The sequence below is a fragment of the Papio anubis genome, chromosome 12 (genome assembly GCF_008728515.1).
Source record: "Papio anubis isolate 15944 chromosome 12, Panubis1.0, whole genome shotgun sequence".
NCBI classification, from domain to species: Eukaryota; Metazoa; Chordata; class Mammalia; order Primates; family Cercopithecidae; genus Papio; species Papio anubis.
The window spans coordinates 91,963,714-91,988,244 of NC_044987.1; the positions used below are offsets into that span (position 1 = coordinate 91,963,714).

General features: G+C 35.5%; 1 protein-coding gene across 2 annotated transcripts in view; it reads right to left on the minus strand.

The window, feature by feature from the left end:
- CCDC73 (coiled-coil domain containing 73) overlaps positions 1-24,531 on the minus strand; it is a 163,967-nt gene that overhangs the window by 18,920 nt on the left and 120,516 nt on the right. For both annotated transcript variants that reach the window (XM_021925933.2, XM_031653394.1), the window contains 2 exons: positions 16,748-16,858; positions 11,080-11,214 (listed from right to left, as the gene is read on the minus strand). In XM_021925933.2, the coding sequence (XP_021781625.2) occupies positions 11,080-11,214; positions 16,748-16,858 (246 nt within the window). The remainder of the gene's footprint in view (positions 1-11,079; positions 11,215-16,747; positions 16,859-24,531) is intronic.

Consider the following 24,531-nt stretch of genomic DNA (forward strand, 5'->3'; position numbering starts at 1 on the left):
CTTAAGCATGTTTAATTGCAAATGGGAACATATAAACTAACACAAAAGGAATATAACTGATAAACACATAAAATATGTTTAATAAAACAAAAATGCAAATTAAAACTGATGAAGCATTAAGAAGGTTGGAGAAGACAGGTACTCATATACATGGTTGGTAGGACTATAAACTGGTACAACCTTTCCGGAAAGCAATCTGGCAATATGTGCCAAAAATTGTAAGTGAGAGGGCAGGGCGCAGTGGTGCATGCCTGTGATCCCAGCACTTTGGGAGGCCGAGGTGGGCGGATCACAAGGTGAGGAGATCGAGACCATCCTGGCTAATACGGTGAAACCCCATATCTATTAAAATAAAATAAAAAAAATTAGCAGGGTGTGGTGGCATGCGCCTGTAGTCCCAGCTACCCGGGAGTCTGAGGCAGGAGAATCGCTTGAACCTGGGAGGTGGAGGTTGCAGTGAGCTGAGATGGTGCCATTATACTTCAGCCTGGGTGACAGAGCAAGACTCCATCTCAAAAAAAAAAAAAAAAAAAAAATTATAAGTGAGACAGCTCTTTGACCCAGCAATACCATTTCTTGAAGTCTATCCTAGAAATAGTCACAAACATACACAAAGACATTTGTACAAGGATGCCCAATAGGGAAGTGGATAGATTAATTACAGCATGTCCTAGTTACACAATGGAAACTGTGATGTAGATCTATTTTTATGGACTTAGAAAGATATCCACTATTTAGTAAAACTTTTTAGCAGTTCCTCAAAAAGTTAAATATAGAATTACCATTCCTCAAGGATCTAGAACTAGAAATACCATTTGACCCAGTGATTCTACTACTAGATATATACCCAAAGGATTATAAATCATGTTACCATAAAGACACATGCACATGTATGTTTGTTGTGACACTATTCACAATAGCAAAGACTTGGAACCAACCCAAATGTCCACCAATGATAGACTGGATTAAGAAAATGTGGCACATATACACCATGGAATACTATGCAGTCATAAAAAAGGACGAGTTCTTGTCCTTTGTAGGGGCATGGATGAAGGTGGAAACCATCATTCTGAGGAAACCATCACAAGGACAGAACACCAAACACCACATGTTCTCATTCATAGGTGGGAATTGAACAATGAGAACCCTTGGACACAGGGCGAGGAACATCATACACCGGGGCCTGTCGTGGGGGCAGGGGGGAAGGAGAGCATTAGGAGAAATACCTTATGTAAATGATGAGTTAATGGGTGCAGCAAACCAACATGGCACATGTATACATATGTAACAAACCTGCACGTTGTGCACATGTACCCTAGAACTTAAAGTATAATAAAAATAAATAAATAAAAAGAATTATCACAGGACCCAGCAATTCTACTACTAGGTATATACCCCAAAGAACTGAAAACATGGACTCCAATAGATGCTAATGTCCATAACAGCATTATTCACACTAGTCAAAGGGTGGAAACAATCCATGTATCCATCAACAGATGCATGGATAAACAAAACGTGATATATCCATACAATGGAATATTATTCCACATAAAAAGGAATTAAATTCTGATACATCCTACAAACAGATGAACCTTGAAAACATCGTGTTAATAAGCCAAACAAAAAGGACAAATACTGTATGATTCCACTTACATAAAATATAGAGAATAGGCAAATTCATAGAGTCAGAAAGTAGACTAGAAGTTACTAATAGCTGAGGAGAGGGGGTAGTGGGGATTTACGTTTAATAGTTACCAAGTTCTTGTTTGAAGTGATGAAAAACTTTTGAAAGTAGATAGTAATGATAATTGTATAACACTGAAAATGTAATTAATGCCACTGAATTGTAATTTTAAGTATAACCACTTGAAAATGGTTAAAATGGCAAATTTGTAAATGAAAAAGGCTACAAAACATCACAGTAAGTATATTAATTTTTTAAGTGCACATACATGAGTATCTAGGTGTGCTTGTCTCCAGATGAACACATATACAGAAAAACATCTGGAAGTTTGTATACCAAAATCTTAGCAATCACTTCTTCTAGGTGGTGAGACTGCATGATCTTCACTTTCTTCTTTTAAAGTTTCTATACTGTCTACATTTCCTAAAATGAAAATATATGACTTATGAAATGATTAACAAGCTACTTTTAATTTGAAAGTGAATGGATGCTGAAAGATTTATTTATGAATGCAAGTCTATATTTATTGCTATAAGGAATCAGAGGGTGTATGAATTACTTGCCATTTATCACTCTCAAGCTATGTTGTATTAATGAATATTAAAATGATAATATATATCTCCTGGCTGGACTACTGCCATGTTCTCCAAGCTGGTCTATGTGTCTTTAGTTTTGTCCCACTCTAGTCTATCATATCATCAATAAAATGATCTTTCTGCAAGGTAAATCTGATCATTTTACTCCCTTGCTTTGAAGCTCAAAGTTCAAAGAGTCAAGAATAAACTTCTATGAATGGACAATGTGCCCTCTTTAGTCTGTCTTCTGCCTTTTTCAACTGTTTCTGCTACTTATTGCATTGCCAGCATCCTATATTTACAACTATTTCAAACTACTTCTAGTTTCTATATTGAATAATGATATTACACATTTCTGTTTGCCTATGTTATTCCACATACTTGAAATGTTATCTCTGTCTGGAAATTTCTTATTTTTGTCAACTCAGCTAAAAATTCTCCTACTGTGTGAGGTCTGCCTTGAGCAGCCCCTCCTCATCTAAATAGAGTTGATCTCTCCTTCCTTCGTGCCACTACTCTTACTCTGAATATGCTGCTTTAAGCACTTTTCACACTACACTGCAATTACTTTTTAACCTGTTTCTTCTACAAATTGGAAATTCCTTGAAACGCCATGTGTTTTTTACTGTATTCCTATAATTTTCCACTGCATATGACACAGACAATAGTCAATAAATATTTATTGAATATGTACACAGATAAAATGAATTAAATGAATGTTAGCAAGCACATGTATTAAGAATATCTACTTTATTAAAGACATGTATATTATAAAAATAAAAATATCTGCTTTAAGGACTAATTACAGAGCTCTTTAGAAATAGTATACTTCCCTAGAACATATATTACAGGATTTTTAAAATTTAGATTTCCAGCCATACCAGAGTACTTGACTTGCCTTCCCACTGTAAATAGCTAGAAAACTAGATATAGTGTATGAAACAACAGTTTTCAGACAACGAACTACAAACAGGGAAAACTGTGTTCTCTGAGAGAAAGAGGAAAAAGTGAGATGAACCCTATGATTACTCAGGCTTACTACCTAGACACTTTCTACACCACAGCACAAGGAAGGGGCACTCTTGCAAAGCAAGATGGTCTGAGTTGAGAAGACAGACATCAGAATTTAAAGAGACTAAACTGGCTGTCATTTGTGAGGCAATGTACTGAAGATGAAGGAGCTACCCAGAAAAAGAGCTCTAGACATCTGCTATTTAATCTGTTGCTGAATATTAAGTGGGACATGTGAGGAGTAAAAGTCCATGAAGACATACAGGGGAGCCACAAGCTGAGCAATTTCCAGAGCTCCCATAGGTCTAGGTAAACTCTGAGTTCCAACAAGCCAGACAGGAACGAACTTACTGAATACCTGGGACATTCTGTAGAGACCCCCAGCAGATCATGCCTTTCTAGCAGGTATGAAGTAGCCGTAGAGTTAAGGGCTATTCTAGATGCTTCCATAAGTTTAAAACTAAGCCTCAAAATGATGAAGCTTATCAGCAAGTAACTTAACCTCCTGCGAAACTTTGACATTCTTGAAATAAAGATAGCAAAATCTAGCAATCAGCAATGTAAAATTCAAAATGTTCTAATACAATAAAAAATTTACTAGACAGGTAGAGAAGCAGGAAAATGTTACCTGCTTATGTCACTTTTTATAGCGTAATAAAAACAAATACAGAAATGACAGAGCTAATAGAATTAACAAAGGAACTTTAAAACAGCTATTACAAATGTTCAAGGATTTAAAGGACAATGATACGAACATAATGAAGAGAAAAATTTTAAATCCCAAAAGAAAAAAAATGAACCAAATGGAAATTCTAGAGATGAAACTTACAGTAAATAAAATTAAAAACTCACTGAATAGGCTTAATAGCAGATTAGACATTTTAAAAAGAAGTATAAATGAACTTCAGGACATAACAACAGAAACAATCCCAACTGAAGCAGAGAGGGAAAAAGAGACTGAAAAAATATGCAACAGAGCCTCAGTAACCTGTGGGACAGTATTAAGCAGTCTAACATGTGTAATTGAAGTCCCAGAAAGCAGACGAAGGGGACAGAAAAATAATAATTGAAGAAATGATCAAAACTTTTCCAAATTTAATGAAAACTATATATAGCAAAGAAATTTAATAAATTCCAAGCAAGATATGCACCAAGAAAACCATACCAAGGTATATCATAATCAAACTACTTGAAAACAGACATGAAGGAAAAATCTTAAAAGCAACCAGAGATATAAAGACACTTATAGAGATGGGTTAGAAATATCAGAATTGTCATAGACCTCTTGCCAGAAGCAATGCAAGCAAAAAAAAAAAAAATTGGAATGGCATCTTAAAATTAATGAAAGAAAAATTATCCATCTAGAATTTTATATCCAGTGAAAATATTCTTTAAAATTAAGGAGAAATAAACCACTTTTCAGACAAAAGCTGAGAGAATTCCTTCCAGCAGATATGCACACACACACACACATTACGTTAAAGAACTACGTTAAAAGGTAGTTCTTCGGGTTGAAGAAATATACTAGGTGGACACATGGATCTAAACAAAGGAATAAAGAGTGACAGAAGAGGTAAAAGTGGTGGTGAATATAAAAGATACTTTATCTCATTTTTAATTTTCTTTATCAGATAATTCTTTGAAATAAATAATATATGGTGAGTTTTATAACATATAGAAGTAAAATGTATGATAACACAAAGGACAGGAAGGAGAAAATGATAATGTCGTATTGTAAGTTTCTTAACTTATCATAAACCTTGGTATAATATTATTGGAAAGTATACATGATAAATTAAACTCTAGAACAAGGATTGGCAAACTACAGTCAAAGGGCCAAATGCAGACTGCTGCCTGGTTTTTATTTGGGCGGGGGGTGGTGGGGAGGGAGATGGAGTCTCGCTCTGTTGCCCAGGCTGGAGTGCAGTGGTAGATCTTAGCTCACTGCAACCTCCACCTCCTGGGTTCAAGTGATTCTCCTGCCTCAGCCTCCCAAGTAGCTGAGACCACAGGCGCAAGTCACCACACCCAGCTAATTTTCGTATTTTGGTAGAGATGGGGTTTCACCATGTTGGGCAGGCTAGTCTCGAACTCCTCACCTCAAGTGATCCACTTGGCTCAACCTCCCAAAATGCTGAGATTACAGGCATGAGCCACCACACCCAGCTGTTTCTGTAAATATAATTTTATTGGTACATAATCATGCCCACTTCTGAATGTACTTAATGCCACTGAACTATACACATAAAAATGGTTAAAATAGCAAACAATGTGTACATTTTACTACAATAACAAAATACAATCAATAGTTCTCCAAAAAAGAGAACATTAAATATTTCCTCATGTTAAAATTCAACATAAGAAAAGGAAATATGACTACTCCCATAAAAAAGTAACAAGATGAAAAAAGATATATAATGCAAATGTTAATTGAAAGATGAAATAGCTATATTATTATCAGACAAAACACACCTTAAGACAAGTGATATTACTAGGACAAATATGGATATTTCATAATGATAAAAAGGTCAATCAGGAAATCAGAGCAATAATAAATGTGTCATAACAATCATAAATCATATACCTAATAACAGGACTTATAAACACATGAAGCAAAAACTGACTGAACTGAAAAGAGAAAGATAAGTTCACAGTTATGATTAAAGATTTCAACATTCTTCTTCCACTAATTGATAGATTACACACACACACACACACACACACACACAATCTGTAAGGATAGAGAAGACTTGGACAATACCAACCAACTTGACCTAATTGACATTTATAAAACATTCCACCAACCAACAGCAGAACACACATTCTCTTCAACAGCACATGAAATATTCACCAAGGTAGACAATACACTTGGCCAAAAAATAGGTCTCAGTTCATTTAAAAAGATTAAAGTCTTACCTAGAATGTTCCCTGACCAAAACCAAATTAAATTTGAAATCATTAATAGGAAGATATTTGGAATTTTCTCAAATGTTTGGAAATTAAACAACATATTTCCAATGGGTGATACTCATACCCATGGGTCAGAGGAGGCACCACAAGAAAAATCCTAAAATATTTTGAGCCTGGGCAACATGGTGAAACCTCATCAAGAAAGAAAGGAAGGAAAGGAAGGAAAGGAAGGAAAGGAAGGAAAGGAAGGAAAGGAAGGAAGGAAGGAAGGGAGAAAGGAAGGAGGGAGGGAGGGAGGGAAGGAAAGGAGAGAGAGAGAGAGAGGAAGACAGAGAAGGCGAGAGAGAGAGAAAGAAAAAGAAAAAAAAAGAGAAAGAGAGAGAGAAAGGAGGGAAGGAAGGAAAGAGAAAGAAGGAAGGAAAGAAAAAAAAGAAAGAAAGAAAGAAAAAGAAAGAGAAAGAAAGAGAAAGAAAGAAAGAAAAAGAAAGAAAGAAAGAAAGAAAAAGAAAGAAAGAAAGAAAGAAAAAGAAAGAAAGAAAGAAAGAAAAAGAAAGAAAGAAAGAAAGAAAAAGAAAGAAAGAAAGAGGGAGGGAGGGAAGGAAGGAAGGAAGGAAGGAAGGAAGGAAGGAAGGAAGGAAGGAAGGAAAGAAGAGGAGAAAGAAGCAAGCTAGCTGGTGTGGTGGTGTGCACCTATAGTCAGGCTGAGGTGGCAGAATTGCTTGAGCCTGGCAGATTGAGGCTGCAGTAAGGTGTGATCACACCACTACACTCCAGCCTGGGTGACAGAGCAAGACCCTGTTTCTCTCTTTCGATAGACATATAGGCAGGCAGGCAGGCAGGCAGATAGACAGATAGATAGATAGATAGATAGATAGATAGATAGATAGATAGATAGATAGATAGATAGACAGATAGGCAGATAGGCAGATAGATAGATAGATAGATAGATAGATAGATAGATAGATAGATAGATAGATAGATAGATAGATAGATAAATAGATAGATAGATATACATAAATGGGGTTTTGCCATGTTGCCCATGCTCAAAATGTTTTAAGATTTCTCTTGTGAGGTCTTCTCTGACCCATGGGTATGAGTATGAGTATGACCCATTGGAAATATGTTGTTAAACTTTCAAAAATTTGAGAATTTTCCAAATATATTTCTGTTAATGACTTCAAATTTAATTTAGTTGTGGTCAGGGAACATTCTAGTTAAGATTTTAATCCTTTTAAATGTACTAAGACTTATATTTTGGTCAAGTGTATTGTGTACCTTGGTGAATATTTCATGTGCTGCTGAAGTGAATGTGTGTTCTGCTGTTGATTGGTGGAATGTTTATTTTTGTTGTTTGTTTTGTTTGAAACGGAGTCTCACTCTAGTCCAAGCTGGGGTGCAGTGGCACCATCTTGGCTCACTGCAACCTCTACCTCCGAGGCTCAAGCAATTCTCATGCCTTAGCCTCTCAAGTAGCTGGGACTACAGGAGTGTGCCACCATTCCTGGCTAATTTTTTCTGTTTTAACAGAGGTGGGCTTTCGCCATGTTGCCCAGGGTGATCTCGAACTCCTGAGCTCAGGCAATCCACCTGCCTCAGCCTCTCAAAGTGCTGGGATTACAGGTGTGAGCCACCGCGCCCAGCCGGTTGGTGGATTGTTTTATAAATGTCAATTAGGTCAAGTTGGTTGGTATTGTCCAAGTCTTTCCTATCCTGACAGACTGTGTGTGTGTGTGTGTGTGTGTGTGTGTGTGTATGTGTGTATACTTGTTCTATCAATTAGTGGGAGAAGAATGTGAAAATCTTTAATTATAACTGTGAATTTATCTTTCTCTTTTCAGTTCTGTCAGTTTTTCCTTCATGTTTATATGTGTGTGTGTATGTTGTGTATACTTTACTAAAATACATATATATGTATATATATAGTGTGTATATATATATATTTTAGTGTATATATATAGTTTTTTTAACCGAATGGAAAATGAGAAAACTACATATCATAATTTGTGGGATGGAACCAAAGCAGCGCTAAGAGGAAATGTTATAGCTTTAAGTGCTTATATTAGAAAAGAAAAAAGGCAAATAATCTATGTTTCAAGCTTAAGCAGCTAGAAGAAAACCAATTTAAACTCAAAGTAAGCAGAGTAAAGGAAATAAGAAAATTAATAGCAAAAATCAGTGAAATAGCTAATAAACATGGCAGAGAAAGGAATGAAACCAAAACCTGTTTTGTTTTTTTGTTTTGTTTTGTTTTTTGTTTTTGTTTTTTCCTGAGACGGAGTCTCACTCTGTCGTCAGGCTGGAGTGCAGTGGCATGATCTCGGCTCACTGCAATCTCCGCCTCTCAGGTTCAAGCGATTCCCCTGTCTCAGTCTCCCGAGTAAGCCACTGTACCTGGCCCAAAACCTGATTCTTTGAAAAGGTATCAATAAAACTGAAAACTTCTAACTAAAATGATCAAGAAAAAAAAAGAAAGCGAGAGAGAGAAGATATAAATTACCAATACCAAGAATGACAGAGGGACATCAATTTGATCCTAGAGGACTAAATAATAAGAATATTATGAGCAACCCTAGCCAATAAATTTGACAACTTATGAAAAGGACAAGTTCTTTGAAAGATAAAAAGTACCCAAACTGGCTCTTTTAGGGGTCCCACAACACCCAAAATCAGTTTCATTAGGAGGACTCATAGGACTCAATATATACCCATGCACACAGCTAAGATTTATTATACAGAAATAATGCAAAGAAAAACAGGTAAAGAAAAAGGCACATGAGTTGCAGTCTGGAGGAAACCAGACTTCCAAAGGTCATCTTCTAGTAGAGTCACATAAGACAAGCTTAACTCCCTATAGCATTTAATTGTGACAACATATGTGAATTGCTGTCTACCAGGGAAGTACATTAGAGACTCAGTGCCCAAAGTTTTTCGGGGGAGGGTGCTGTTCATGCAGGTACCCTCTATCTAGCATGTGCCAAAACTCTAGAATCCCAGGAAGAGTTGTTGTTCAGAATAAACCACATTGTTTGTACTAACAGTTTAGGTACAGTGAGCCACTGTTGTCAGGAAATGGTGAGAATCCCCCCAAAATTCAAGTTTCCAGGCATCAGCCAGGGGCCAACTTTACTAGCTGGACTTTCTAAGTACAGCATTCATAGGGGTGCTATGTTAACTCTTTCCTGCACACCAACATAAGAAGAAATGAGAATCTGAATAGCCCTGTAAATAATTTAAATACTGAATTTGTTATTTAAAATATTCCCGCCAAGAAAGTCTACATAGCTCCACTGGTGAATTCAACCTAACATTCAATAAAGAAATCATACCAACTCTACACATTGAAAGGAATATATTCCAACTGAGTTTACTTGACCAGTATTACTCTTGATACAAAAACCAGTTCAAAGATTGCAAAGAAAAAACAAACAAAACTTATAGATCCACATTCCTCATCAATACAAAACCCTTAACAAAGCAGTAGCAATTTAAGTCCAGTCATATATTAAAAAAATAATATATTATGACCAACTGAAGTTTATCCCAGGAATGCAAGGTTATTTTAACACCTAGAAATCAATTGATGTAATTATATGAAAAGAATAAGAAAAACAATCATAATAGACACAGAAAAAAGCATTTGACAAAATTTAATGTCCATTCATGATAAAAACTCATTTGTGATAAAAGCTCAGCAAACCAGGTATGAAAGGAAACTTTCTCAAACTGATAAAGAGTATAAACAAAAACATATAGCTAAATTGATAAGAAATGGTGAAAGACTAGTCTCCATTTAAGATGAGAAACAAGGCAAGCATGCCCACTCTCACAATTGTTATTCAGCATTAGAGGGTCCTAGCTAGTGCATACATTGAGAAAAAGAAAATGTATACAGAGTTTTAGAAATAAAGTAAAACTGTCTTAAACTTGCAGACAACATGATCATATATTATAGAAACTCCCAAAGTTCAACAAAAACAACTATTATAACAATAACTTAATTTAAGAATGAGGTCAATATACAAAAACCAATTGCACTTCTAAGCTGGGCATGGCAGTTCATCCCTGTAATCCCAGCTACTCAGGAGGCTGAAGTGGGAGGATCACTTGAGCCCAGGAATTCATGTACAGCCTGGACAACATAGTAAGACCTTGTCTCAAAAAAATGTACTTGTATATATAAGCAATTAACAATTATAAAAATTTTAAATACTGTTTACATTAGGATCCCAAGACATAAAATATCCAGGAATAAATTTAACCTAAAATTTCCAAGACCTATATGATAAAAACTATGAAACACTTCTGAGAGACATTTTAAAATATCCAAATAAACGGAAGCTATACCATGTTCATCGACTGGAAGACTCAATGCCAAACAAAACCCCACAGACTTTTAAAACAGAAATTGAGACACTGATTCTAAAAGTGATAAGAAAATATAGGACTTAGAATAGCAAAAAACTGTTTTTGGAAAAAGAACAATATTGAAGGACTTAGCTATGTTTTATAGCTTCTTTAAAAGCTACATTAATAAAGACAGTGTTGTATTGGCTTAAGTATAGACATATAATCAATGGATCATAATAAAGAGTCCAGAAATAGATCCACACATATTTGATCAACTGATTTTCAAAGAAAGTACTAAGGTACAATGGGAGAGAAAATAGTATTTTCGACGTATATTTGTGCTGGGACAATTGGAAATTTATATACAAAAATGACCTTCAATCCTTATGTCATGCTGTATACAAAAATTAACTAAAAATGTATTAGAGACCACATGCATATACTCATTTTTTTAAAGCTGAGAAACTTAAAGTATAAAACAGGGAAAAAAAATCATAGTGACAGTCTTAATTTCTTTGATAGTTTGTACCCCACAACATACTTAAATTTTACCTGAAACTTTTTGTCTTCCTCAAAAGTTTTTTGATTGCATAATTTGTTATAATGTTCTTGTAACTTAATATGAGTTTCTTTAAGGGATGATAATTCATTTTTAATCTTATTAATTTCTCCATTAAGTTCTTCAGCCTGTTATAAAATGTAACCAGAATAAACAAGTATATCAAGTATATAAACATGTTTTGTCTGAAAATATTTCATTAACGAAAGTTTCAGGAAATAGTCAAAGAATCAAAACAATCACAAAGTCATTATTAATATTAAGAGCTACCATTTATTGGATTGGGCTGACTACTTAATAAGCATAATTGCATACTCATCAAAACGCTGAGGTATTATTATGCCCAATTTACAGGTAAGAAATGTGAGGCTCACAGAAGTTAAGTAATTTGTCCCAGATCAAGCAGATACAAAATGGCAGTGAGGATTTAATTCCAAAGCTAAATCTAAGGACTGTGTCCTTAATGACAACATTAAACTACCTCGTCACATAAAACAAATTTATTTAAATTCATTTTAAAAAAACAAAAAATTAAATTCATAAATAAGAACTTATGAATTTTACATTCTACAAACATTATACTTTCATTGTTTTCTTAAAGTTTAATTTTCTTGTTACAAATTGCATATACAGATTTGAATTCCACTAGATGAATACTAAGCACTAAGTGGTACCATAGAAACTGACATGTCAGCTGGATATTTATATCTATAAATTAGACTTTCACTCCCTATAAAATTTCATAATCTTTATTTTGGGGGAAAGAAGTACTCTCACAGAAGTCTCAAATATGAGACAAGGTAAGTTCCACTGAGGAGAAAAATATCCTTTTGTCATGGAAAGGCATATTTGTGGTTTTATAAAAGTTTTAAAAGTTTCTTATAAAGTTTCTCTTGAATAATTTTAAAACTCCTACCACAGATTCCACACTGTTTGTAATATTCCTTACTATAAATACTATAATTACTATTCCTAATATTTTTATAATTAATATTCCTCTATAAAGCCCTATACAGAGGCCAGTAGATGTAAACTCATGTTACTTTCTGTTCATTTCACCTATTTTTAATCATCTCTAAATCTATCTCTGCAAGGCATTTCTTCTCCAAGGCTAAACTTTCCATGTGTTCTTTATTCCTTCCTCTCCTATCTCCCTTCATCCTAATTCTAGAAATTTTCTCTTTCCTTCTGCCTCTCACACTACATCAGCATCTTCTCATCAGCCTACGAATATGCTCTATTCACATTCCCAATATTTTTCCTCTTTGACTCAGTTCCTCTGTCCCTCTCACCTTTTTTTTTTTAAGAGGGAGTCTCGCTGTGTTGCCCAGGCTGGAGTGCAGTGGCGTGATCTTGGCTCATTGCAACCTCCGCCTCCTAGGTTCAAGCGATTCTTCTGCCTCAGCCTCCCGAGCAGCTGGGCTTACAGGCTTGCACCAACACGCCCAGCTAATTTTTGTGTTTTTAGTAGAGACAGAGTTTCACTATGTTAGCCAGGCCGGTCTGGAACTCCTGACCCTGTGATCTGCCCGCCTCAGCCTCCCAAAGTGCTGGGATTGCAGGCATAAGCCACCGAGCCTGGCCCTGTCTTTCTCATTCCTTAAAATAAAGTCTATACTTGCTACTTTCAAATTCTAACCTCCTATCACTCCTTAATAGCCTGACTTCTGCCCTCATTGTTCTACTGTTTTCTCAAGTATCACCTGAAAATTAGCAAAAGGATTTTTTCCAAGTCTCACACCATTTAACAGCTCTGTAACAGTTGACCATGTTGACTACTCTGTTCTTGAAACAGCTTCCTTTCTTGACTTCCATGCTAGTACTCTCTCTTTATCCTCCTACCTTTCTTACTGGCTCCCTCTCCCCTCCTGCCCCCAAACACACACACACACACACACACACACACACACACACACACACACACCCCCCTCTCCTCTCTCTCTCTCTCTCTCTCTCACACACACACACACACACCCCACTCACAAAATGTTGGCTTTTCCCAAGGTTCTTTCTTCTTTTGTCTTGGCTCCTGGGATAAGAAACCCAAGGTTCTTTCTTCTTAAGCAGTCTTCCTTCAAGTGTTCCATTCTTTCCACAGGTTATCTTATTTCACCTATAACTTCAAATTTCACCTTTATGCTAATAAATCTTAAATCTGTATCTCCTCCCCAACCTCTCTCCTAAGATTAGATTCACATCTCCAAATGGATAGTATGCACTTCAAGCTAGATGTCGTGAAAGCACCATAAATTCTACAGTTCTCAAATTAAACTAATTATTTTCATCCACCAAATCTGCTTCTCCTTTTACATTCCTTAAGCTAGTTAATGATATTATCATTCTATGAGTTATACTAACCTCAGAATCACATTTGATGTCTATTCCTCTCCCAGTACCCATTATATATAAAATGTCACTAACCATGCCAAGTCTACTTCCAAAATTCATCCTACCTCTATCCCTCTTCATTGTTCTATTGTCCTAATTCACACACTCATAGGTTCACGATTAGATTATTACAACATTCTTCTTATTGATTTCTTTCCATACAGCCATCCTCCATATTGTTGCAAGAATTATTTTTCTAAAACACAATCTGCCTGTGTCACTTATTTGTTTTAAACCCTTCAATGGCTTCCCATTACTTAAATTCTAATCTCCTAGTAAGGAACTCTTCAAAAGCTGATCTCAATCTATATTTCAATGTCACATTCCACACATCCCATTTTTAATTCAGAGCAGACTATTCATGGTCTTTGAAAATGGACTTTCATGGCTCCATGATTGTTCTATTCTTTCTTAAATGAAATGCCAACAGGATGGAATGGGAAGGGTGGAGATGGGTACCTTTTGCTTAAATCCCATTTCATGGGCCGGGCGCAGTGGCTCATGCCTGTAATCCTAGCACTTTCGTAGGCCAAGGCAAGTGGGTTGCCTGAGCTCAGGAGTTCGAGACCAGCTACCGGGCAACACAGTGAAACCCCACCTCTACTAAAATACAAAGTTAGCCAGGCGTGGTAGCATGCGCCTGTAGTCCCAGGTACTCGGGAGGCTGAGACAGGAGAACTGCTTGAACCCGGGAGGTGAAGCTTGCAGTGAGTCGAGATGGTGCCACTGCACTCCAGCCTGGGCGACAGAGTGAGACTCCATCTCCCCTACAATCCCCCCAAAAAAATCCTATTTCACTTTTCAAGGCCAAATTATAGTCATCTTTCCTCTAAAACTTTCTCAAGCCCAGCTAAAGAAAAATGATTTATTTTGTGCTTTCATAGTACTTTGTTAATAATACTAAAAAGTACCTTGCACTATTGTGATTAATTACATAGTTATCTATCCCTACAGAGTGTAAGCTCTTTGATAATCCTTGTATTTTAGGCATCTTTGAAAACCCAGTGCCTAGAATAGTGCCTAACACATAGTACGTGCTCGATAAGTGTTGTGAATTGAGTTCTTTTTTTCCTTTTTTTTTTTTTTTTTTTTGAGACAGAGTCTCACTCTGTTGCCTAGGCTGGAGTGCAGTGGCGCAATGTCGGCTCACTGCAACCTCTGCCTCCGGGGTTCAAGCAATTCTCTGCCTCAGCCTACCAAGTAGCTGGGATTACAGGCGCCCGCCACCACACCCGGCTAATTTCTGTATTTTTAGTAGAGACGGGGTTTCATCATCCTGCCCAGGCTTGTCTTGAACTCCTGACCTCAGGTGATCCACCCGCCTTGGCCTCCCAAAGTGGTGGAATTACAGGCATGAGCCACCAAGCCTGGCTGAATTGAATTCTTTTTGTGACCTCCCTTTCCCTAATTTCTGAACATTCTCACTTACTGTCTTTTTGTCTCTGTAACAACCATTGGTTATATATCTAGTCAAAATAAAAAGATACACATAACATTGTTATTTTTAATATTTCAATGAATTTTAAATATACTATCTAATAATATGGAAGTTTTATTAGCATAGTATTTTCTTTCACTGTTTATTTTTTTGAATGACCAAATATGAAACAGCAGTTTATATGATTCCAATTTATTTTTATCAGTATCTTTGTTTTTTTAACCTATCTTGATCCAATCTCAGTAGCCACACTACTATTGTCCTTCACTCAAGAATGGCGAAAAACTTACAGATAGAAATACAATTAAAAAGTAAATGTGATCTCTCGCTGAAGAAAACTCTTACAGAACCAAGGCAGCTTTTTCTTACTTATCTATATTCTGTTGAGTACAAAAGCACAATGGAAGCAAAATGATTGCAGAACTTAGAAATTCTAAGATGAAATCAACTTTATCCACATTTATAGATTGAGGCCTCACCAGTGAAACTGTTTATTTTTTCTTAATAGTTTTCTTTTTTTCTTGGGAGAGGAGCATGGTTGTAGTCTCAGAGAAAATGAACGTTTAATTTTCTTAGCTAAACTGATCTTTTTTTGTTTTGTTTTGTTTTGTTTTTTTGGGTTTTTTTGCATGTTTGGCATATTTAAGTTTATATTTCCTTTTCACTTAAATAGTTTTCCTTATTCTGATAGCACCATTTCCATGGGCTTTTAAACATTGGGGATGAAAAGAAGGTACAGGGATAAAATGTAGATTAACTGATGCTAAAATGAACATTATTATGCTTGTTGCTTAATGATAAACTGTACTAGTATACCAATTAAGGATTTTTTAGTATTCTGATACAATTAAATACAAAATTTTTCTTAGATTTAAGTAAAACTTATCAAAACCATCAGTGAAGACTTAATCTCTCCAAACTATAAATTAAGGAAACATGTTAGTTCCAAAAGAATCAAATCAAGAGTTACTTAGGTAATAATTTGAATCAAACAAAATAATCTATAGGAAATATTATCAAGCTGGTATTTAGATATCCATTACTATAATATATTGTATAGTATAATTAGCACAACAGTCTAAAACATAATCATACTTTTCCAAAATATAGCTTCATAAACTCATAGTGACTTTCTACTCTGTCATTTATTTAAAAAAAATTTTAAATGCAATGAAAATTGATATTAGCATGGAATAATCAGTTTTGGGGTCTACCAATATTTAAAGTGAAACTTTATATTTCATAACTTGAATTTACCTCATTTTACACTATTATCTACTTTGCTGAATTAAAATTTATTATAAAATAAACAAATGTGATTTAAGGAAATAGCCATGTTTAGAACATATAAACTCTTATGATATGTTGTTAATATGATAAAATGGTAATACTACAGAAATAAACTACTGCACACATGTTCTAAACATGGCTGTAATATAGCTCAACAAAACTGCTAAGAAAAGCAAAAGAGATCCGTTAATGATAGTATAATTATTTATTTTAATCATTTACTAAAATACTATGCAATGGTTTTATGAAAAAGTAAATTAATTTTTATTTGTCACATATGGGAGCTCAAATTATATATATATATGTGTGCATATATACGCAAACATGTATTCCTGTGGTCTTCCATGCATAAAAGCATTACAGGGAATTTCATTAAGTTTAGCTTTTAAAAAGCATTCACCTTTTTGGAAATATGAGACCAAGAAAAAAATGTGTCTGATTTTAGTCCTCTAATATTTTTGCAATACTTTCTTAGCATTTATAGTTATTTTAAATGTCTAAAACTATTTAAAATATTTTACTATTTTACTATTTAATAAACGTACACGTCTTTTCCAAGTTCCTAGTGCTTTTTCATGCTCGTTTTGAAGATTAAGAAACTTTTCTTCATTTTCTTTTACCTTCTCCCTTTGCAGCTCATTATCTCTTTCAAGGGTCTGCAATAAAATTAATTATCCAAAAAATAATCAATACCACATTAATGAATTTTGATGTGTTTTATGTTGCTTGGACCTTTGCTTCTAACATGCTGAAAGTGCCATACAGATCAGTGATAATGTGCTATCTCAACAATAATTTTCATAAATTAATGGAAAGGTGCTTATAGTTTAGCTAACAGAAAATAGGGGGAGGTTATGATAAAGAAATGGCTATAAAAGGGTATAAAAACATTGCCATTATTCAGTTTCACTGCATAAGTTTTAATGTGCTGAAAAAGTAATATAAAGTACAGCACTGAAAAGTATGAAATGTAGCACAATCCAGCCTAACTCTGCTAAAGAAATTTAACTACCATAGAACATTTTTTCCACTATCTGTTTATTTTAGAAATTAACTGGCTAGAAAACTCTTAAATACAATTTTCATTTTAATTTCAAATTAATACTTTTTAAGCATAACTTAAATATTTACCATATTAACTTAATTACTTCATTGAACTAACATAACAGAATCACTACCACACTCTCCCTCCCACAAAATAAACTTATAGAGTAAAAATACTACTACGTGTTTTATAAGACTAGGTTTTTAAAGCTAGTAAATCAGTGTCATCAATATTATTAGGTTTTTCCAATGTCTGCTGATAATCCAAGTAAATTTCTATAAAAAGATAAACAGTGATAGAACTCCTACCTACATGCCTAATACATCTGGAATCTTTTAAGTTGTTTACAGAGCTATGTACATTCAGGTGAAAAATGTCAAGCCACACAAAAGGATATATTTTTTTTTAAAAAGTAAAGTTATTCTCTCAGTTTTCCTCCCCAGAAGTAACCACTTTAGTAGTTTCTTTTATATCTTTCCAGAAATTGCCTATGTAACCATAAAAGTATGTAAAAATACATATATATTTTTAAATACAGATGAGACCATATCATACACTGTTCTGTCATCTGCTTTTCTTTTTAAAAAAAGTCTTGCTTACTTTCCGTATTACATATATAAATCCATCTCATATGAATTCCATATTATTCATAGTACTCTATTTAGAGAATTCTCAGTTACATCTAGAGTATCAATATGCAAAGATAAATTATGTAAAATTATGGCAACATATCTAATATGTTCTGATAATTCCATCATTAGGTGATTTTGTCACTGTATGAAGGTCATAGAGTGTACTTACACAAACCTAGATGGTATAGCCTACTATACACGTAGGCTATATGGTATAGCTTATTGCTCCTATGCTACGAACATGTACAGCATCTTTCTGCACTGAGTAGTGTAGGCAATTGTAACACAATAGTATTTTTATAACTAAGGCTATCTAAATATAGAAAAGGTACAGGAAAAATGAGGTATAAAAGATTAAAAATGGTACACATGTAACTATATAAGGTACTTACCATGAATGTTGCTCTGGGTGAGTCAGTGAGGGAATGGCCAGCGAATGTGAAGGCCTAGGACATTATTACTCACCAACACAGGGCCTAATAAACACTGTATACTTAGGCTACAATAAATTTTTTTTAATTTTTTCTTTCTTCAATAATAAATCAAGCTTAGTTGACTCGATAAACTTTTTTTTTAACTTTTTGACTCTTGAAATAACACTTAGCTTAAAACACACAGATCGTATAGCTGTACAAAAATATTTTCTTTCTTTATATTCTTATTCTATAAACTTTCTTTCTATTTTTTAATTTTTTTTTTTTTTTGAGATGGAGTCTTGCTCTGTTGCCCAGGCTGGAGTGCAATGGCACAATCTTGGCTCACTGCAAGCTCCACTTCCTGGGTTCACGCCATTCTCCTGCCTCAGCCTCCTGTGTAGCTCGGAATACAGGCGCTTGCCACCACGCCCGACTAATTTTTTATGTTTTTAGTAGAGACGGGGTTTCACTGTGTTAGCCATGATGGTCTCGATCTCCTGACCTTGTGATCCGCCCGCCTTGGCCTTCCAAAGTTCTGGGATTACAGGTGTGAGCCACCACTCCCAGCCTCTATTTTTAAATTTTTACATTTTTCCTTTTTAAACATTTTGGTCAAAAACTAAGACACATCATCACAGCAGTATTCACAATGGTAAATACTTAGAATCAACCTAAATGCTCATTAACAGTAGACTGTACCACATTTTCTTTCTCTACATCCATACACCATGGAATATGACACAACCATAAAAAGAATGAGATCATGTCCTTTGCAGCAACATGGATGGAGCTATTATCCTAAGAAAACTAACACAGGAACAGAAAACCAAATACCACATGTTCTCACTTATAAGTGGGAGCTAAACGTTGAGCACATATAGACACAAAGAAGAGAACAATGGACACTGCGGCCTACTTGAGGGTGGAAGGAGATCGAAAAACTACCAATCAGGTACTATACTTATTATCTGGGTGATGAAATAATCTGTACACCAAACCTATGTGACACTCAATTTACCTATGTAACAAACCTGCACATGTACCTCTGAACCTAAAATAAAAGTTAAAAATACATACATGTAACATAACCATTTTTAGGTGTATAAGTCAGGGGCACTGAGTATATTCACAATGTCATGCAACTATCACCATTATCCATGTTCAGAACTTTCTCATCATCTCAAATAGAAATTCTGTATCCATTAAACAGGAGTTCCCATTTCCCCTCCCCAATTGTTCGTTTTAACAAATACATATGTCATGTAACTCCCAGAAGATATAGAGAGCAGTTTTATTACTCCCAAAAGTTCCCTTGGGCCACTTTGCAGCACCCCTATTCTTCACTGCCCATCAATAATCTGTTTTCTGTCTCTCTAATTGTGGCTTTTGTCAAATGTCCTATAAATGGAATCACGGAACAACACTGTATGTAGCCTTTTGAGTCTGGTTTCATTTACTTAGCAAAATGCATTTGAGATTCATCCATTTTGTTGTGTGAATCGGTAGTTGGTTCTCTTTTACCGCTGAGTAGTCTGTTGTATGGATGCACCATAGTTTGTTTATACATTCACCTCTGGGTTGAACATTTGTGCTGTTTCTAGTTTTTAATGAGTGTTAATAAAACCACTGTAAATATTATTTTAAAAAACTAACACACAAACACACACATTAGCCTAGGCCTACACACAGAGTCAGGATTATCAATATTAACTGTCTTCCACCTCTACATATTTTCCCTCTGGAAAGTCTTCAGGGACAGTAATACCCATAGAACTATCATCTCCTATCACAATTATCATAATACTCCCTTTTCTGGAATGCTTCCTGAAGGACCTGCCTGAGGCTGTTTCACAGTTAACTTTTGTTTTTGTTTTTTTTTTGTTTTTTGTTTTTTTTGGAGATGAAGTCGCTTGGCTGCCCAGGCTGGGTTGCAATGGCGCGATCTCGGCTCACTGCAACCTCCATCTCCCAGGTTCAAACGATTCTCCTGCCTCAGCCCCCCTGAGTAGCTGGGATTACAGGTGCGTACCACCACACCGGCTAATTTTTGTATTTTTAGTAGAGATGGGGTTTCACCATGTTGGTCAGGCTGGTCTCAAATTCCAGACCTCGTGATCCGCCCACCTCGGCCTCCCAAAGTGCTGGGATTACTTAACAGGCATGAGCCACTGTGCCTGGCCAACTTTTTTTTTTTAACAAATAGAAGGAATAAACTAAAATAATGATAAGAAGTATAGTATAGTAAATACATAAACCAGTAACATAGTCATTATTATCATTATCAAGTATTATGTATTATATATAATTGTATGTACTACACTTTTATATGACTGACAGTGCAGCAGGTTTGTTTATACCAGCATTACCAACAAACATGTGGGTAATGTGTTGTGCTATGACAATATGATGAATATGATGTTAGCAGATAAGAATTTTTATCTCCATTATAATCTTGTGGGGCCACCATCTTATATGCGGTCTGTCATTGACCAAAACATTCTCATGTGGTGCATAACTATAAAACAGAGTAGTTGCTAAACATTTATAGTGTGTATAATAGATGCTTAGTACTTTAACATTCTAACAAATTTTTTTATTGATAACATACTGTATTTTAGAAGATAAATAGAACTTTAGAGAAGACATGGGAGAATAAACCACAGTCTCTATCCTAGTAATAATAAATGACCAAGAACATCATGCTCTTAAAACAGTGCACTAGCAATGTCAATCATTTCTTGTCTGCACCCAATAACTCCATCTAAAGGAAACTGCCTACTTCAGGTATTCTCTTGATTTCAGTTTTTTGGAGACATCCATCCTTCCATTACAATTTTGACCTACTTCTCTCTGTCAGCTGTACAAATCAGGTTATCTCTGAGGATGCCCTTTTTCAGTTCTGTCATGAGTCTCCTGTTTCCCAGATCCCATAGTTTCCTTTCTTGGTTTACTCCCTTGTCTTGGTAGAGCAAACATTCTATTACTTCTTGATAAAGGAGGCATAGGGTGGTAAATGTTTTGAGACCCTATATGTCTGAAGATGTCTTGATTCTACCAATACTTGGCAATTTGTTTGGCTAAATACGGTACAACTCTGCTTTGGAAATCAATTTTTTCCCAACATCTGAAGGCATGGTTCAATTGTCTTCTACTTTCCATTGTTGCCACTGAGAAGTCTGAAACCTTATGTTACCATTCTCATTCTTAATCCCTGTATATGACCTACTTTCTTGTACAGTTTTAGAATATTTTCTTTATGTGTTGTACAAAATTTCATAATGATATGCATTGGTATTGAGCAAGACAAACTTACATCTGTCAGGCCTAGATAACTTTTTTGTATTAATTCTTTGGTCATTTCCTTTCCCTCTATTTTCTCTCTTCTGTCTCTGACACTCACCAGACATCTTGAACTGACTCCCCAGTTTCCTTTCCCGTTTTCCATCTTTTTGTCTTTTGGGTCTACTTTTTAGAAGACAATATTATCCTCCAACCTTTCCTTTGCACTTTTTATGTCTGCTAATATATTTATGTGAAGGGGTCTCTTTTATTCTCTAAAAGTTTCTTTATAAACTCAAAATTCTTATTTTGTAGATTAACATGTTCCCTTTAACTAAATATACTTTCTTAGTTTCTACAAGGTTTTTTCATTATCCTATTTGTTTTGTCAGTTTTTCATATTGGAGGCTGTATTAGGTTGTTCTTGCATTGCTAAAGAAATACGTGAGACTGGGTAATTTATAAGAAAAGAAGTTTAATTGGCCCATGGTTCTGCAGGCTGTACAGGAAGCACAGCACTGGCATCTGCTTCTGGCGAGGCCTAAGGAAGCTTTTACTTGTGGTGCAAGGTGAAGTGGGAGCTTGCATATCACATGGTGAAAGCAGGAGCAAGGGCGAGGCAGGCAGGTGCCACACACTTTTAAACAACCAGATCTCGTGAAAATGAGATCATTCACTATCCTCATTCACTATCCTGAGGACAGCACCAAGCCATGAGGAATACGCCTCCATGACCCACACACCTCCCACCAGGCCCCACCTCCAACATTGGGGATTACATCTCAACATGAGATTTGGGCGGATAAATATCTAAGCCATATCAGAGGCTTTCTCCAAATGTCCAGTAATCCTTAACTACTTATTCATATTTTAAAATGAGGTATTAAAATACCAGCTGAAAGTTTTGTCAAATGGTAGGTTTCACTGTGGATGGATCTGGCTGAGCTATTTCACTGGGAAAGCTTAACTGTATCAGTTAGTCTTTTCTTTTGGGCAGATTAGTTTCCCCTGAAAGGAATCTTCCATTTTTCTGCTGGGGAATTAGGCTAGCTGCCCTCTAAATGAGGATACTGGGCTGGAAGGTCTCACCATTCAGAATTCAGACTTTCCAACCTCTTGTCAATATCATACTCTTAGTAGTAAACTGATAAACTAGCTCTCAAAAAATAAAAAATAAAAAAGCCTGATTTGAAGCATTTGTCATTTTTCATTCATGTTAAATATTCACATCATAGTTAATTTCAAACTACCATTGGTTTAACAACCAGTTCACAAAATTCCTTAATATCTAACAACCAGCTCCCACTGGCAAAAGCTGGCTCCAGCAAACCACTAGATCCCCTTCCCCCGAAACCTCAGCTGTCCCTCAGATTCTACAACAGAAACCTCCAATCTTCTGCAAAGTAGGAGAGGAGCAGTGTCTACTTGTGCAGGGTGGGAAAGAGAATATGGGGTCGCAATGGCTTCTTACATAGATCTAGTTTCTGGCTTCAGTTGTGATACTTGCAAATCCTGACCATTTCTGCATCTTTGATTTCGTTTCTACTTCTCTTGTGCTAAGTAAATTACCATTGTCCGTCTGGTTCCCACTTTTTAGTACTATTACTGTTTCCTCCCCATTTCCTTGTCCTTGTGGATATATTAGTGTCATTTTATTGCAGTTTCAAAAATACGTCATGTGGGGTTAAACATGTTTAACTAGAAGTCCTGACCAGGCAATATCTAAACTCGGAAAGACTATGAGTTTATTCATGTTCATCTTTCATTCATTAAGAAAATTTAGTTTAAAATTTAAAATTTAATGAACTCCTATGATGTGCCAGACACTGTTTTAGCCTTTTATGATACATCAGTGGAAATGTTGCTGTCCTTATGGAGTATATATATGTGTGTGTGTGTGTATATATGTGTGTGTGTGTGTGTGTATATATATATAATATATATATATTTTTTTTTTTTTTGAGAACAGAGCATGTTGCCCAGGCTGGAGTGCAATGGTGCAATCTCAGCTCACTGCAACCTCCGCCTCCCAGGTTCAAGCAATTCTCCTGCCTCAGGCTCCTGAGTAGCTGGGATTACCGGCATATGCCACGATGCCCATCTAATTTTGTATTTTTAAGTAGAGACGTTGTTTCACAATGTTGATCAGACTGGTCTCAAATTCCCGACCTCAGGTGATCCACCCATCTCGGCCTCCCAAAGTGCTGAGATTACAGGTGTGAGCCACTAAAACAGGGCCGTAGGGGTTTTATATTCTACATGGGGAGTTGACACAAAGCCTTTTTGGCTATATTCCTATATTCTATTAGGAAATTATTTGGAATATTTTGCATCTGGATAACAGAGAGAGCTGATCTAGTAATTTTGTTAGATCAGCTATATTAAGACCACAACTCCTAACTTGCCCCTTCATGAGCTCTAAGTCCAGTACTTATGTACCGTTGAATTCTACAGAGTCTAGGGTAGTCATAAATATACAGTTATGTGTTTCTCTGAGTTAATGGCGACTGTCAATATAATTCCAGGATCTTTTGACTATGACTACCAATAACTTAGATAATCCAAATGCCTCTCTTTTGAAAACCATCTCTGAAAAAAATGGATATTGTGAAAAATTCAAAGTGAAACCATTTGCTAATGCTTTAATCTTCCAAAAACTAAATAAATGATCCTAGTTAATACTATGAAAAAATACTATGGAAAAAAATAAGTAAATTATTCTTGTTAATACTATGACTATAGGAACATAACTATGTGTATAACTGGACTAATCTATAACTAAATCACAATAGAAAATATTTCCTATCATGAGAATTTAGCTTTCTGTGCTCTAAATTTTACTACTAGAAAAGTAAGACAGATGACAGCATGATTGCAGAGCACTGAAAAACAGTTGGCCATTATCAAGAGTAATGATCCCTTTTAGTACAGGTGGAATGAGAATGCTCCTCAAGAAA